The 14,101-nt window shown below is 40.2% G+C and overlaps 1 protein-coding gene across 2 annotated transcripts; it reads right to left on the bottom strand.

Moving 5' to 3' along the window:
- Window positions 1-5,831: 5,831 nt before the first annotated feature.
- On the bottom strand, window positions 5,832-13,725 carry gpr37a (G protein-coupled receptor 37a). 2 transcript variants are annotated; one of them, XM_005933572.2, is made up of 2 exons: window positions 12,108-13,725; window positions 5,832-8,093 (listed from the first exon to the last, which is right to left on the bottom strand). In XM_005933572.2, the coding sequence occupies exons 1-2, from the start codon at window positions 13,011-13,013 to the stop codon at window positions 7,260-7,262; spliced, it is 1,740 nt and encodes a 579-aa protein (XP_005933634.1). In that variant the 5' UTR covers window positions 13,014-13,725; the 3' UTR covers window positions 5,832-7,259. The 2 variants fall into 2 exon arrangements, with proteins under 2 accessions (XP_005933634.1, XP_042081289.1); XM_042225355.1 differs by having other exon boundaries at window positions 12,393-13,725.
- Between the last annotated feature and the right edge of the window lie 376 nt (window positions 13,726-14,101).

Genomic DNA, 14,101 nt, shown 5'->3' with positions numbered 1-14,101 from the left:
GATACTTGTAACAAATGTAGCCTGTTTGCAGCTCTGGAGGCCAGGATCACTGAATTGGAGACCCAGCTTCGCACCCTTGAAAATCCCATAGCTAGCCAGACCCCTGTAGCCAGCTCAGCTAGAGGCAGCATAGCCCCCGTTAACTCTCCCATGGTAGATGCCACCCACCACTTTAATCACACTCTAGATCTTGTTCTAACATATGGCATTTTAACATTTAACAGTATTTCCTGAAAACTCTCTTTTATCTGATCATTTCTTAATACATTTAAATTTACAATAATGGCAACAGCAGTGGGGAAAAGACTTCATCACAGTGGATGTCTTTCTGAAAGTGCTGCAATTAAGTTTATTTTATTATTATTAAGTTTATTTTATGCCCATTTTGTTAATAATTTTACTTCTTCACTACCCACGACTCTGAATACTGTAGCTCCTGTGAAAAAGAAAACAATAAAAGTACTTGACTCCCTAATATAATTCTCAAATGCACACCTTTAAAAAGTCAAAGCTCTGTTGAGCCAAGCATTCCTTTAACATTAACTATTAACAACTTCATGAATTTCTTCACAAATAAAATTTTAACCACTAGAGAAAAAAATACTCATGGCCATCTCCAGATATAACATTATGTACAGCTACTTTCAATACCATTGATATTTATTCAGGTCTGTTAGAGCAAATTCAGTTGCTTGTATGCATGAAGTCAGGGTGATGGTTACACATAAAATCACTTGTGTAAATGAAGTAAAGAGCAGAGCCAATCATTAGATACATTTGAACATTGCTATCTCAAATAGATTAGGGAGATTTTAACTGCATTGTGTTTGCTCTATAACCAAGACAAAAAAAAAAAAAAAAACAGAAACATGGACCTGGCAATTTGGCAGCAAGCCCTGTCTTGCATTAAGGAACTTCATGTTTTTTCATAGTTTTTTATGATAGTTAGCTTTATGGCTGTTTTGCTTAAGACCACCAAACGTCTTGTGCTTTGCAAAATCCCGGATAAGTAGTTTGGTTACTTTGGAAGCCTGGCTCCCCTCCACCAGTCACAGGCAGCAGTTCCAGCCCTCCGGGGATATCTTTCTTATCCCAGAAAACAGCCCTGGGAGCAATTGGGAGAAGGTCAGTGAGCAGCTTGTTCAATACTGAAGCCTGTGTACCCATCACCCCTTTGTTTCTGAATGAATGGTGCTGTCTAGTTACTGAAGCAGCAACAGGGGCTGCCAGCTTCATTTACAAAAGCCTTAAACATGCACATTTTGTGCCAGAGAACAAATCAAAGGCAAACTGATGATTAGAGAAGAATTTGGTTTACATGAAAAGAGCCTCATCAGGATCATTCTGCTATGAACACAATTAAACAAGAATGTTATGCCATTAGCAGAGGGCACAAATGCTATAAATACAAATTCACTGTTAATTGAAATGATGAGATGAAAGTAAAGATTTTTAAGAAAAAAACAACAACTTTTGGGCCAACAATGAACCACTGAATCATAATGAAATAGTTCACATTTACTAAGTTTGGTGAGCCCCACATTTTCCTTTTAGTTTCACCATCAGGTTAATATCCATACTTCCCAATGCTTGAGTTCATATGAGAATAGATCTAAAATGATCCCATGTTAGAATACAGCTAATCAACAGACTTTATATAAGATTGACATACATTTTTGGTCTGAAAAAAGAAGCCAATGTGCAAGTGCTCTAAACCTTCTTTCCAATGGCCATCAGATTCTATCAAAGTAAACTAATGAGTACAAAGTCTCAAATGCTTTTTTCAAGCCTTATGAAATAAAGTTTGCATAAAAAGTAAGGAAATTTGTGTGATTTTTGTTTTAACAATGTTTCTGTCATGATCCCTCTGTTCTCCCTGTATTTCTGCCAAAGTTTGTTTTCCTCTGCCTCTGTTTTTATATCTGTTCTCTGCTTTTTCAGATTCCCACTCTTGGCTCCACACACCTGACAGTAATCAACCAATTGCGGCCCATGAGCTCGTCAGAGGCCCCTAGAGAGATAGTTACATGGTGAAACTGTAACTGTTTAACTGTGAATGAGCACAAGCGCGCTCATGCACACAGGTGTTCACTGACACACTATCTTCCTTGGCTGCTGCCTCTAAGCATGTTGTTGTTACCGCATTGTTGGTCTTGTGTGCCACTCAGTACTGTTCAGTATTTGTTACTTAAGGTTATTCATCCTTATCTCGGTTGTTGCTGTGGTTTTCCTACTGTGTTGTTCCTTTTTGCTTGTTTTCTTTTTTTTCCCAGCAGGAAAAAAAGCAGATTTTTAATGTCTTTTCTCTCTTTCCCTCTTCTCCTTTGTTGATCTTTCCCTCTCCTTTTCTTGAACTTTCTCTTTCCTGTACCCTGGTCCTGTCTGTTCCGCTTGAAATTCCTTAAAAGCTAAATATTTATTTATTTAAATAAATAAATAGTAAAGATCAATCAAGTGAACTAGTATGACAAAACCGTAATGATCCACTTGGGAAAATAAAATCTGGCATTTTTATTGGCCTTCAGACAATAATTCTGATTTCTACTGTGCCGAACGGGACAGGCAACAACTGAAAAAAATAAGAGGGACCTAAAATCTGTAGGCCCTGCCTCCCATTCTACTTTTAAATACTCTTGGAGCAACAAGTCAGCCCGCAGTCTGAGAGCGAAGTGCTCTAATGGGGTGATATGGTACCACGAGATCATTAAGATAAGATGGGGCCTGATTATTTAAGACCTTGTATGTGAGGAGCAGGATTTTGAATTCATGCTGGATTTAACGCAGAGTCAATGAAGAGAAACCAATATAGGAGAAATATGCTCTTTCTTTCTAGTCCCTGTCAGGACTCTTGCTGCGGGATTTTGGTTTAACTGAAGGCTTTTCAGGGAGTTTTTGGGACATCCTGATAATAATGAATTACAGTAGTCCAGCCTGGAAGTAAGAAATGCATGGACTAGTTTTTCAGCGTCACTCTGAGACAGGATATTTCTAATTTTAGAGATACTGCACAAAGTGAAGAAAGCAGTCCTACATATTTGTTTAAAATGTGCACTGAAGGATATATCCTATTCACAAATGACTCCAAGGTTCCTCACAGTGTTACCGGAGGCCAAGGTTATGCCATCCAAAGTATGTATAATGTAAACAGAACTGGTCCTAGCACCGAACCCTGTGGAACACCATAATTAACCTAGAGCATGCTCTAATTGTTGTAATAAAATGTTATTGAGAACAGTATCAAACGCTGCACTGAGGTCTAGCAGGACAAGCACAGAGATGAGTCCACTGTCAGAGGCCATAAGAAGATCATTTGTAACCTTCACTAAAGCTGTTTCTGTGATGAGCTCTGAAACCTGACTGAAACTCTTCCAATAAGCCATTCCTCTACAGATGATCTGTTAGCTGTTTTTCTGATTACTCTTTTAAGAATTTTTAAGATAAAAGCAAAGTTGGAGATTAGCCTATAATTAACTAAGACATCTGGATCAAGTCATGGCTTTTAAAGTAACGGTTTAATAACTGTAAGCTTGAAGGCCTGTGGTACATAGCTGATTAATAGAGATAGGTTGTTCATATTTAAGATTGAAATATTAATTAATGGTAGGACTTCTTTGTGAGTCCAGCATTACTCACAAGTATTAATGATTGTAGTGAGGCCTACTGTAACTTACAGGTAACCTGCATTACACAGTATTTACACTTGAAACAGCACTTACGCTAAAATATTTATGTAAACATAAAAACTTTTGTTTTATAGCCTAAAACAGCCTAAATAAAACGAGTAACAGGAGTGCCACTGCCTCCATGTTAATACATTTAACCTACTACTTCAGTGCAACACAGAGAGTGGTATTTTTCCTGAAATGAAGAAGTCATTTATGTTAACAGTAAGGAGCATTTTGATTGGTGTAAATACGGCCTAAATGTGAAAACATCTTTCAGCCCATGTCAAGAAACACCTCTGTATAAGCTCATCATCATCTTCAATGCTGCAATCAGCAGTGTACGTGTTGGAACATATTTTCTTTTTTGAAGTTTTACTGATGTGTTTAGATTTGTTTTCATAGGCACAAACAAGGAAAGTGACTTTGAAATCAGTGCCTTCAAAGCATTGTGCAGTTTTACAACAGTACTTACACTGCCTGGTAAAGGGAACTGCTTAAAGGACAAAAGCAAAGTAAAAAAAAGTCTTGGGGTGCACTTTAATTTAATTAAAATATTAATTAGAAACATGTATTAACAAAATTAAATTAAGAGTAAGAACTTCACTAGAAGAAGAAACTGCCTACAGTCTTTTGTTTACTGACTGCACTGTTTCAGGACAAAAAGACCATCAGCAACAACTTATTGTCTTAGCATAAATGAGGCTAGATGTGCAGTTTGTGGCACTGTAACACTATTCACTGTGCCGGCCCAGCTGAGAGACAAACTCCCTAACACGAAGCATGGACAATGGCGTGCTCTGTCCACGTTAGTTGCATGGTGACGATGATGACTAAATTATGGTGAGAGAAAAAACAGCTGAGGGTTGTGCTGAATGTGATGCAGCAAATAAACTATCAGAGCAGTTTTTTGAGGGAAAAAAACCTTTCATAATAAATTATATTTCTGATTTGACTTTTCAGTTCTGTCTGCTTTCTGTTCATGTTTTAAGGAGGTTCAACTGTTAACTGGACTGATTGCAATTCTGAGTAAACGAGTTCAATTTGAACTGCAGCAACAATAGTAGCTGTGTGCTCTGGATGTATGGCAATGACGTCTCACACTCTACTTCTATCCTTCACTTAGAAATGTTTTCTTGTCCTCCAAGTGTTAAAGCTCTATGAACAGCTAAACTTTGACAAAAGTCTAATCTTGTCAATCTTTTGCAGCATCGCACTATCAGTGAATCCCTGAGCTCCTGCAGTGATATATTATTAAAATGCCTGTAAAGAGCAACGTGCTCATACAGTCATATCTTAAGTCAGTTATGTGCACATTAAGCCAGACTACACTTTGGTTGCATTTTGGCACCTCTCGATCTTTGTTGCACAGCTCGGTTGACCAAGCCACATCACTACCTGGCATCACTACATTTAAATGTGCCAATAACTTGACTGAACTCAGGCCCATAGCAGCTAAGTACCATTCTAGGAACTTGTCTCTGGAAATCTGCAAGATGAGATTAATTTCTCAGTAGTGAATTTTGGTATAAATTTTTTTAACTCATCAAAAGAAACATCAAATCCAAAGGAGTATGCTACAGCCAACCTCAACTTTGTGAAACAAAAATCAAAAAGGGCGTAAACACAAAGCACGGACCCGCCGAAACATCAGAATCAGCGAGCTGTCGGCTTTCAGCCCCGACGGCACGGACAGTCGGGGCTGAAAGCCGACAGCTCGCTGATTCTAATCCGTCAGCGCTTTGTTTTTACGTCTTTGTGCAGAATCCGTGTTCCTGCTCTCATTTACTGTTTTAGCTGTTTGGTGGTTGTTGAAATCTTGTGAGGTTTCACCTGAGATTCTGGCATTTCGCAGGTGAAATTTATTTCGGCCAAAATAAATTTATATAAAAAAATCGATTCAGGATTTTAATGAATCGATATCACGTTATCCAAGCCAGAATCGATTTTAATCGATAAATCGATAATCAAAACCTACCCTACTTGGGACCACACTGAAGTGACTATGTGGAAATTTTCTGCACAAAAAAGACAATATCATATTCAAACCATACTCCAAAGATATGTATTTTTTTCTTTTATTAATGTGATATTTCATTTTGTAAAAAAAAACAACCCAAAACAAAACAAAACAAAACAATAAAAACTAAAAACTGAATGTTGCATGAATTTCATGGAAAATGCTTTTTAATGAAATCTTTATTTATACTAAATTATAATTTGGTTACAGTTTCTTAAAAGGACCATTTGGAGAAAGGGAACTGACTACTATATAAATTTACTTCAAATTCAATTGAGTTTTATTTGTGTGGCATCAAATTACAACAGTGGTTGCCTCAAGGCACTGTATATTGTAAGGTAGAAACCTACAATAATATAAATACAATCTTAAAATCTTTCTTTGAAAGGTTAGTGGCCAATTAGGGGTTGCCGAGGGGCTCCAGCCTATCCCAGCTGCTAGAGGATAAGAAGTGGGGTATACTGTGGACAGGTCACCAGTGTGTCAAAGGGCCAACAGACATGAAGTCTATTTCAATGTAAATTTCTTTAAAAAAAAAAATTATATACTTTTCTATAATTAACTACAATTTTTGACAGAAAGAGAAAAAAAAAACAGTTGTGACTGACTATATTTAAAACATCTAGGTACTACAGTAACTGTTACTAATGTCTGTACCACAGAAGGAAATGCTGGTGGAGCTAAAACAACTGCATATTTACGTGAAAACATTTCTGCACAACCACGGGTAAAATTCGCTCCTCTGGCTTTGAAAGTTAAACTGTGCGGAGGAGAATTACAAAAGTATCTGTAAACAAATTGAATTACGGTACAAACTCTCGTGACATCAGAAATGTACCAACCATGTCTTGTTTCAGATTTTGTAAACAGTGACAAAAAGTAGTTTACAACTGATCTCAGATTCAGTAAAAATACCAGTGAGTTCATTAAAAATGCTGAGGTTTTTGCCAGTGGCTAATACTGTTCATTCAAATATAGAAAATCTTTTAACAGTTAATAGATAGAGAGCAGGTTCATTCGGTGAGTCAGTAAACATAAGCGTGTTCAAGAGTTTGGGGTGTTTTAAAAACAAACAAGTAAACAAACAAACAAAAAACTATCTGCTGATCCCATCAGATGAAGCGCAGTCTCAGGGTCTGTGTCCACAGGAGCCACACATTCCTTTCACTGCAGCCATTCCAGCCCTGCCGTACATCGGGTTGTTTTAGACAATTCAGGGCGTTTGGTGTAACACCTCTCATAATGGAACAAACTGTAACTAACTACTTAATATGTAGAATGTTCATTTTATATATAGTTGTATGTCCTTTGAATTATCTCAGATATTTTAGAAACAAGTTTTTGCTAAGCTTTTGAATTGAATGTTTGTTTGGGTTTAAAATTGGGGAGACAAGGTGTTTATCCACTCAGGTGTAGCTCCACTCTTGGACACTGTAGGAGAGAGCGCTTGTCAATAATCTATCATATCATCGCATCGTACTTCCCCTCTCAAGCGTCGAGTGCTGGAAAGCAGGGTCAACCCTTGCGTGCAAAATCATAGCTATGGATTGGTACAATGGCAATGTTGATTATTGACCTCAGTAGTTTGTCCCCACAGCAGAGTAGGTGGCAGAGGTGGATGCTTCCCTGCGGGTGGTATTGAATGGCGACAGCTCAAGCTCGGTGGTGGTGCACTCATTGTCAATGTTGCTAGTGGCAGTGGTGGGGGAGTGGGGCGGGCCACATTCGTCGCAGCAGCAGCAACAGCAGTCCAAGAAGGCTCTGGCAAATGGCTGGCATAGACAAAACAGCAAAACGGGCGTCACAGCCGATTTGCAAAAGAGCATCATCTGGCTGACAAGGTGCAGAATGTCCAGGGCTCTCCTGGGAATGGTGGCCGCCATATACACATTAATGATGTTGCAGATGTTCTCTGGAATGATGCAGAACCCATAGAGGATGGCCAAAGCTACCACGGCACAGTTCATCTGGCTTTCCAGCTGAAGCTGCTTCTTGCCCCCACGGACACAGGCCCACTCGGCGTTGCGGATCTTGCGGGCAGTCGCTAGTGAGCTGCAGATGGTGAACAGCGTTGGCAGGCAGAAAAAGCAGCCAAAGTACCACCAGAGGCGTGCACTGTTGTAGGTGAGCCCCAAGACATAGAGTGTGTCCGGGAGGTCTGTTGAGATGCGAACTACACAACGTTCACATGGTGTCACATCAGGTGGCTCGTCGTCCTCAGTGACCAGCTGTCTGATCAGCAGCTCAGGCAACGCCAGCAGCAAAGCGCCCACCCAGATGACCGCCAGCTTTGCAGTGGTAGATGCCCAGTTCTCAATCATCTCATAATAGATCTGCACGTTGGTGGCTGCCCGGAAACGATCAATGCACAGAGCACACAGTGTGAAGGTTGTGATCCCAAGAGAAACCACCTGGGAGAAAGGCTAGAATCAGGTTAAAAGTTAAAAGTACAATTTCATAACTGTAACAATTATGTAAAGTAAAGTAAAGTAAAAATAAAAAGTACTTTAGACCAGAATTTGTCTCTAACAATGTTAGCATTAAATTCAAATAAATCTAAAAAAAAATTAACCATGATAATATATCAGAAATGTGTCTTAAAAATTTGTATATATATTTTTTGTATGCATAAATTGTGTGTATTTTTTATGTATAGATGGACAGTTTGCATCATTTTCACATTTTCACATATTGTATTTTACTAAATACAATATTCCATAGTCACATTTTTTAATTACACTCAAATTAGATAATTAGTTTTGAAACAGTTTCAGCTAACCAGACTATTTATGAGTTCTTGGTGCTAATGAAGCCTCCAAACACTTGTTTTTATACTCCAATGTTTTCAGCTTTTATACAGGAAGCCTGGCTACAGAACCTGAACACAGAACTGTCAGCAGAGTTTTGGGAAAAAGCAATTTATACATTTATTTGACCACTTTGCATTGTGGGCGTGTGTCAAGGGCAAGAGGCAGGATGGATAATCAGAAACTGTGTGTCTTACCTGTTGGCTGGTGCGAGTGGTATCCCAAATTGCTCATTCTTAATTTGTAACAAACGTGACACAAGAGCAGTCAATCATTAGTCTCCGCCTCTCCCCCATGATATACGCCCACAATGCAAAATCAGGGTCAAAACTGTCATATTGAAAAAAAATTAGATATAATCAATTTAGACTTTAAAAAAGGTCTTCATAAAAAAAACAAATTTTATGTTGGCCTGTTCCAAACTGGATAAATCAATTAAAGATCTAAAATCAGACTCGGCAGAGTTTTTAGGTGTGTCACACCCACTGTTGCAATACTAGTGATGTTTTTATTTACAGTGTTCACTTTTCAGCTTTTCAGTTATCTAGCTTTTGGCAGGACCTCCTGATAAAGGGACAGCCTGATTGGCTGATCAGCTCCAGCTGCCCTGCCAGCCTCTCTGGCGCCATCCCTCCTCTGCAGTGGAGCCGCATACCACACCTCGCTACATTAGGTGACAATAAGGAGAGGTGATGACGTCAATAAACTCATGTAGGTCACTGCCTCAGACAAAAAGCTTCCACTGCTAAGAAGCTTAAACACAATAAATAAGACCTTTTGTCTCCAGATGTCACATTAAAACCCTTTCAGTTGTCACAAGCTGCAGACATGATAACTTGCTATGGGAATATAGGTAAGCACCAATTGAACAACAACTGTCAGTGTCTCAAAGGCAAAGGTATGATGTTTTTTGTAATAGAGTCAGTAGAAGAGATGATATTCAGATAAAAAAAATTTTTTTCAATAAAATAAAATTAAAATTAAATTAATACATTTGTGAGAATAAATGCTTTTAAAAGTGAGTCAGTCCCTGAAGAGTCATGGTATAAAGGTCCAACTTTAAAGCAGAAATATTTTTTTTATAAAAAACAGTTTGACTGAAAGGAATTTTTTCCCTCTGTATTATGGGTACATTTCATTTATTACCCATCTGGATACTGGTTTTAGGGGTATCCAGAAACAGGCAGCTGTAGCTGATGAGTGTCAGCTAAACCTCATCTCTTTTATGTACAGCCTATTGTCCCTAACCTTTCTTATAAATTCATTAATATGTAGGGGAACAGAAGAAGTTATGAAAACGTTCTGATTGCCCCAGGGTTTTGGACCTGGGGTTTTCTGTTATAGTCTTTGATTTTTTGTCATTATTTAACGTTCTGTTGGCTCTCAATTTGATCCATGTTGTTTTTTTTTGTTTGCCACAATATGAAGCATCGTAGACCACGGGTCGTGGTTCGATCCGTAGTTCTTTCAGTCCTCATGTTAAACTATCCTTGTAGAATATGTAGCAAAAAGTGCTCCTTTGAATGGATGGATAAAGCATATTGTAGCGCTTTGAGTACTCAGGTGGAGTAGCAAAGTGCAGCCTATTTACCGTTTAGTTCTTTGTGTCAGTTTCTGGTTATTTCCATGTGTACCCCTTCCTATTTATTGTTTTGTACAGTTTATATCTTTTTTAAGCCTGGATTATACTCTGTTGCGGACACAGGGACCTCACACCCCAACAACTGAGTAGATATTACTGTTAAGCAGGTTTTAAGCCTGGATTATACTCATTTATTGGAGACCTGATGTTCACATAGTTAATGCATTGGACAACTCATGAGGTCACAAAAAGAGGCAGGCATGCAGACCCCCACACTAACTGTCTGATCACAAAATTTACGTCACAGGATCACAGAACGTATAGACTCCTCCATCATGAACCGCTATGTCAAGTCTTTGTGTTTGAGGCTGCCATCTGTTTAGTCACTTTCTATTTTTACTTTAGCAGTCTTTTGTCATCTGTGCTTCGTCGTCTAGTTTTAGCAGTGGTTCGCCACCTGCCCCCTACTTGCCTCAATCATTGTCTCTTATATTTATTGTCTCAGTCTCTCTTTGTCCTTTGTTCCACTTGTTGTATTTTCCATAGCATTTCCCAATTTAGTAATTATTCCTTCTGACTCCTGGGTGTTGGCTTTTGCTTTGAACCGTCTATCGCACATTCATTAAAAAGGCTCACTTTAGTAACCTTCATCTCTTGCTTACAGCATTTGGGTCAGCAAAACTACAACCAGTTCCCAGGCAGGAAATGACAGTCTTGTGTACTTGGTATTGAGTTTTACTTCTCCTGTCTCGTTGATATTAATTTGTTCCGTTCTGTGTTCCTTGCTGTCCCAGTCTCATCTGCATTTATTCTTGTGACTTCTCATCTTCATCTGTGTAGTTCTCCTGTTCTCCTCCATGTAAGTTAAGCCTTGTTGCCCATGTAGTTGTGTTTTCCTATTTTACTATGGTAACCAGTGCTCTCTGTGGCTCATGTTGTTTGCTTCCTCTGCCTTGTTATGTCTATAGCTTCCACCCGTGTGTCCAGCCTGTTGCCTCTCCTCTTGATATCCAGTGTGTACTTATTATCTCTGTCGTCTGCTGTCCTTTGTCATTGTCCTACCATAGTTGTGTGCTCTTTGCTACATGTTTTCACTATTATGTACCCGTAGTTTTCCCTAGAATGTGTATTCCTGGCTCCACTTGATTTAGTATTTTGTCTTTGGATGAAACTCCAGCACTAAAGCTGTTCTTGAGTTCACGTGTGGCCTCCATAACATGCAGAGACTAGATGTGGCACATATGTAGAGTAATTGTTTAATGTGATATTATATTAGATTGAGCATGTTGGGTTTGACCAGAAATGTAATTTTATTTCTCCTGAAATTATGCAGTGGGTTAAGATGAAACTCTACACACACAGTGTGGGTTTCCAAGAGGAACATTTCATGTCAACTATCATATATACGATGTTTAGTACATTTTTAACATGACATTATTACATCCCTTTAAGTTTTTCAATTTGAGCAGAGTTGACCTTTAATTTTGAAATAAAATTTAGCACAGATGTAGAGTAGATGAGCCTGTGGAGAAATGTATTGAAAGTTTCATGTCAACTATGAAGAGCCACTTTTGATTAATGTTTTGAACACGTGTTGAAGTTGAGAATAATGTTCTTTTAACATGTCAGGAATTATGCACCTGGCTGAGAAGGAACTCTGTACAGATATATTGTGGATGCAGGTCACATTTAAGATTTCAAGAAATCATGAATGAAAAAGCTCATTACCAGCAAAATTGAAAAGAAGATAAAATGAAACTTGGGGATTAGGGGGAAAAGGTCCTGGACCTGGTCCTGGAATAAAAACTGATATATGGACTGACTCACTTTTGAAGCCAGTCTCAGGTAGTCATTGGAGGATTTATTGTGTATTGAGGAGGAGAACGAAGGAGAGCGCTTTGTGTAGATGCGCAAAACAATTTAGAGGTTCACTTGACCGCGATGGTCTCACCTGTAAGATGAACTCGGCTACAATTATATCTGCTGCACCATGAGGGACTACCAAACCATCACTACCCCACCACCCTGCCTCTCACCTCCAGATAGGGGATAATCCTGCATGAGAACTCTCCCAGCAGCCATTTCTTGGTGAGCTCATGAAACACCACAAGCGGCAAGCAGAAGAAGATGATGACGAAATCCCAGAGCGCGAGGCTGGCTAGCAACGAGTTGGAGATGCTCCTCATGTAGTAGTTGTGACATACAATACACATGATCGACACGTTCCCAATGATGCCCACTGTAAAGATGAGGGCGGCGGTTATCAGTACAGCGTAGGCTCCGTACGAATCCGCGGTTACCGGGTAGAATGGATTCTTTACCTGCTTGCGTCTGGTTCGCGTGTTCACCGGAACGAGCCGCGTGGTGTCGGGAAAGTCCGGGAGAGAGTACTCGTCCTCATAGTCACTTGTATTGAGTCTGAAGGGGGGGTCGGCTTCTAGCTCCTGCGCCATGGCCACAGGTAGCGGTTCGCTGTGCGTCGCCCTGCCGGATACGGCAACCCGCCTTTGCCTTCGTGTGCGTCCACTCATCCTGCGCGTGCAGTTGTGTCCATGCTGGGTTTGTTTAGACACTTCATTGCTCGGCTCATTTTTATCATTTTCTTTCGTGCCTAAAATTAAAACTTCTGGTAAAAATGACCGAGTTCCACTTTGGGCACCACCTTCACGCAGAGAGCGCCTGGTGATCTTTTTCTCTGGCAGCTCAGACGACGAGGAGTTTAGAGGAACCAGCCATGAGGCTTCTGCACTCGTACTGCGTGTCCCCCCACGGTCCTCCTGGCTGACTGTGCGCCATCTCCGGCTGTGCACATTCCTTTCAACGGTGGCGGATTTATTATAAGGACTAAACGTCGTCTTTGTTTTGTCCCAGTGAAGTTGACAAACGACGGCCTCGCTGCACAGCCACAAACACAGGAGACTCAGGGCTGCACACATCCTCATGGCTCTAAACCGCAAAATGAAACCGTGTGATCGATTGATCCATCTCTGGGTTTTGATAGTTTTTAAACTCAAATCTGCCGCCAAACCGTCAACTTTCTTTCATTTTTGTGTACACAGAGCTTCCTCGAAGTCTTTGGCCGTTTAAGAGTGCTGCACCTTTCACGTTCGGGTGCGTCCCAGTGCGTCTCCAGTCCGGAGGCATCACCGGTGAGAAAAAAAAATCTGATCGGAAAAGTTTTTAAACTGGGCTGAAAACTGTGAACTAAATAAGTAAATCCTCAGCGTCAGGAATTGGGTGTTGGGATGGAGAATTCCTGAGTAGGTCCACAGTACGTTTCTGCACGCGTGGCAGGTCCGGAGCGCCCGGGGACCGGAGTGGAGCACCGACGAATGCGAGACACGACCAAGCTCGATGTGACAGAGCGTCTAAGAAGAGGAGGAGGGAGGGGGACTAGGGCCGGGGGTGGTGGTTGTTATTGTCTCTTTAACCTGCTATTACATCCCACCGGATACTACATTAAACCGTCCAATATTCTAAACGTGCTTTGGTACCGATGTGTATCGTCAGAAAAATGATGTTTATGGCTGCTCCAGAATTTGGAAACATGTTTATTTCATTTATATTTTTGTACTTAAGAGTTCATGTGAAAGGTTTTCAGGAACTAAAGGGGAGCATATGAAAAACAACAACAACAACAACAACAACAACAACAACAACACATATAAGTTGAAACTTCCTTTAAAAGAAATGTGTTGTTGTTGTTTTACTCTTGTGTGCCATCAGATAGAAAATTTGGGTATTAAATAGTGCACTAGTACTGACCTGTACTATTCAAGCTTAAACAGGATTTAAAGGTGCACATGATGCAGACATGAATTGAGCCTAGTGTAAAGGAGAGTGTGTGGTCCTGCTTGGGCTCTCGTGCTCTGAGGGGCCTAGGGATGTCTGGGGCCCGGATCTCCTCCATGCCTGCTTCATGTCCTGGGGGCAGGGCTATGGCTCCACACACCTACTATTAGACACTTAGGTGGAGAAACCTTACGAATACAAACCACGACACACACACAGGTGTACAAACAGGTACTCA

The sequence above is a fragment of the Haplochromis burtoni genome, unplaced genomic scaffold, assembly GCF_018398535.1.
Source record: "Haplochromis burtoni strain Fernald_Lab_line unplaced genomic scaffold, NCSU_Asbu1 Contig_169, whole genome shotgun sequence".
NCBI lineage: Eukaryota > Metazoa > Chordata > Actinopteri > Cichliformes > Cichlidae > Haplochromis > Haplochromis burtoni.
Note: the sequence above shows the minus strand (reverse complement) of the source record. Positions and strands in the feature narration are given on the sequence as shown.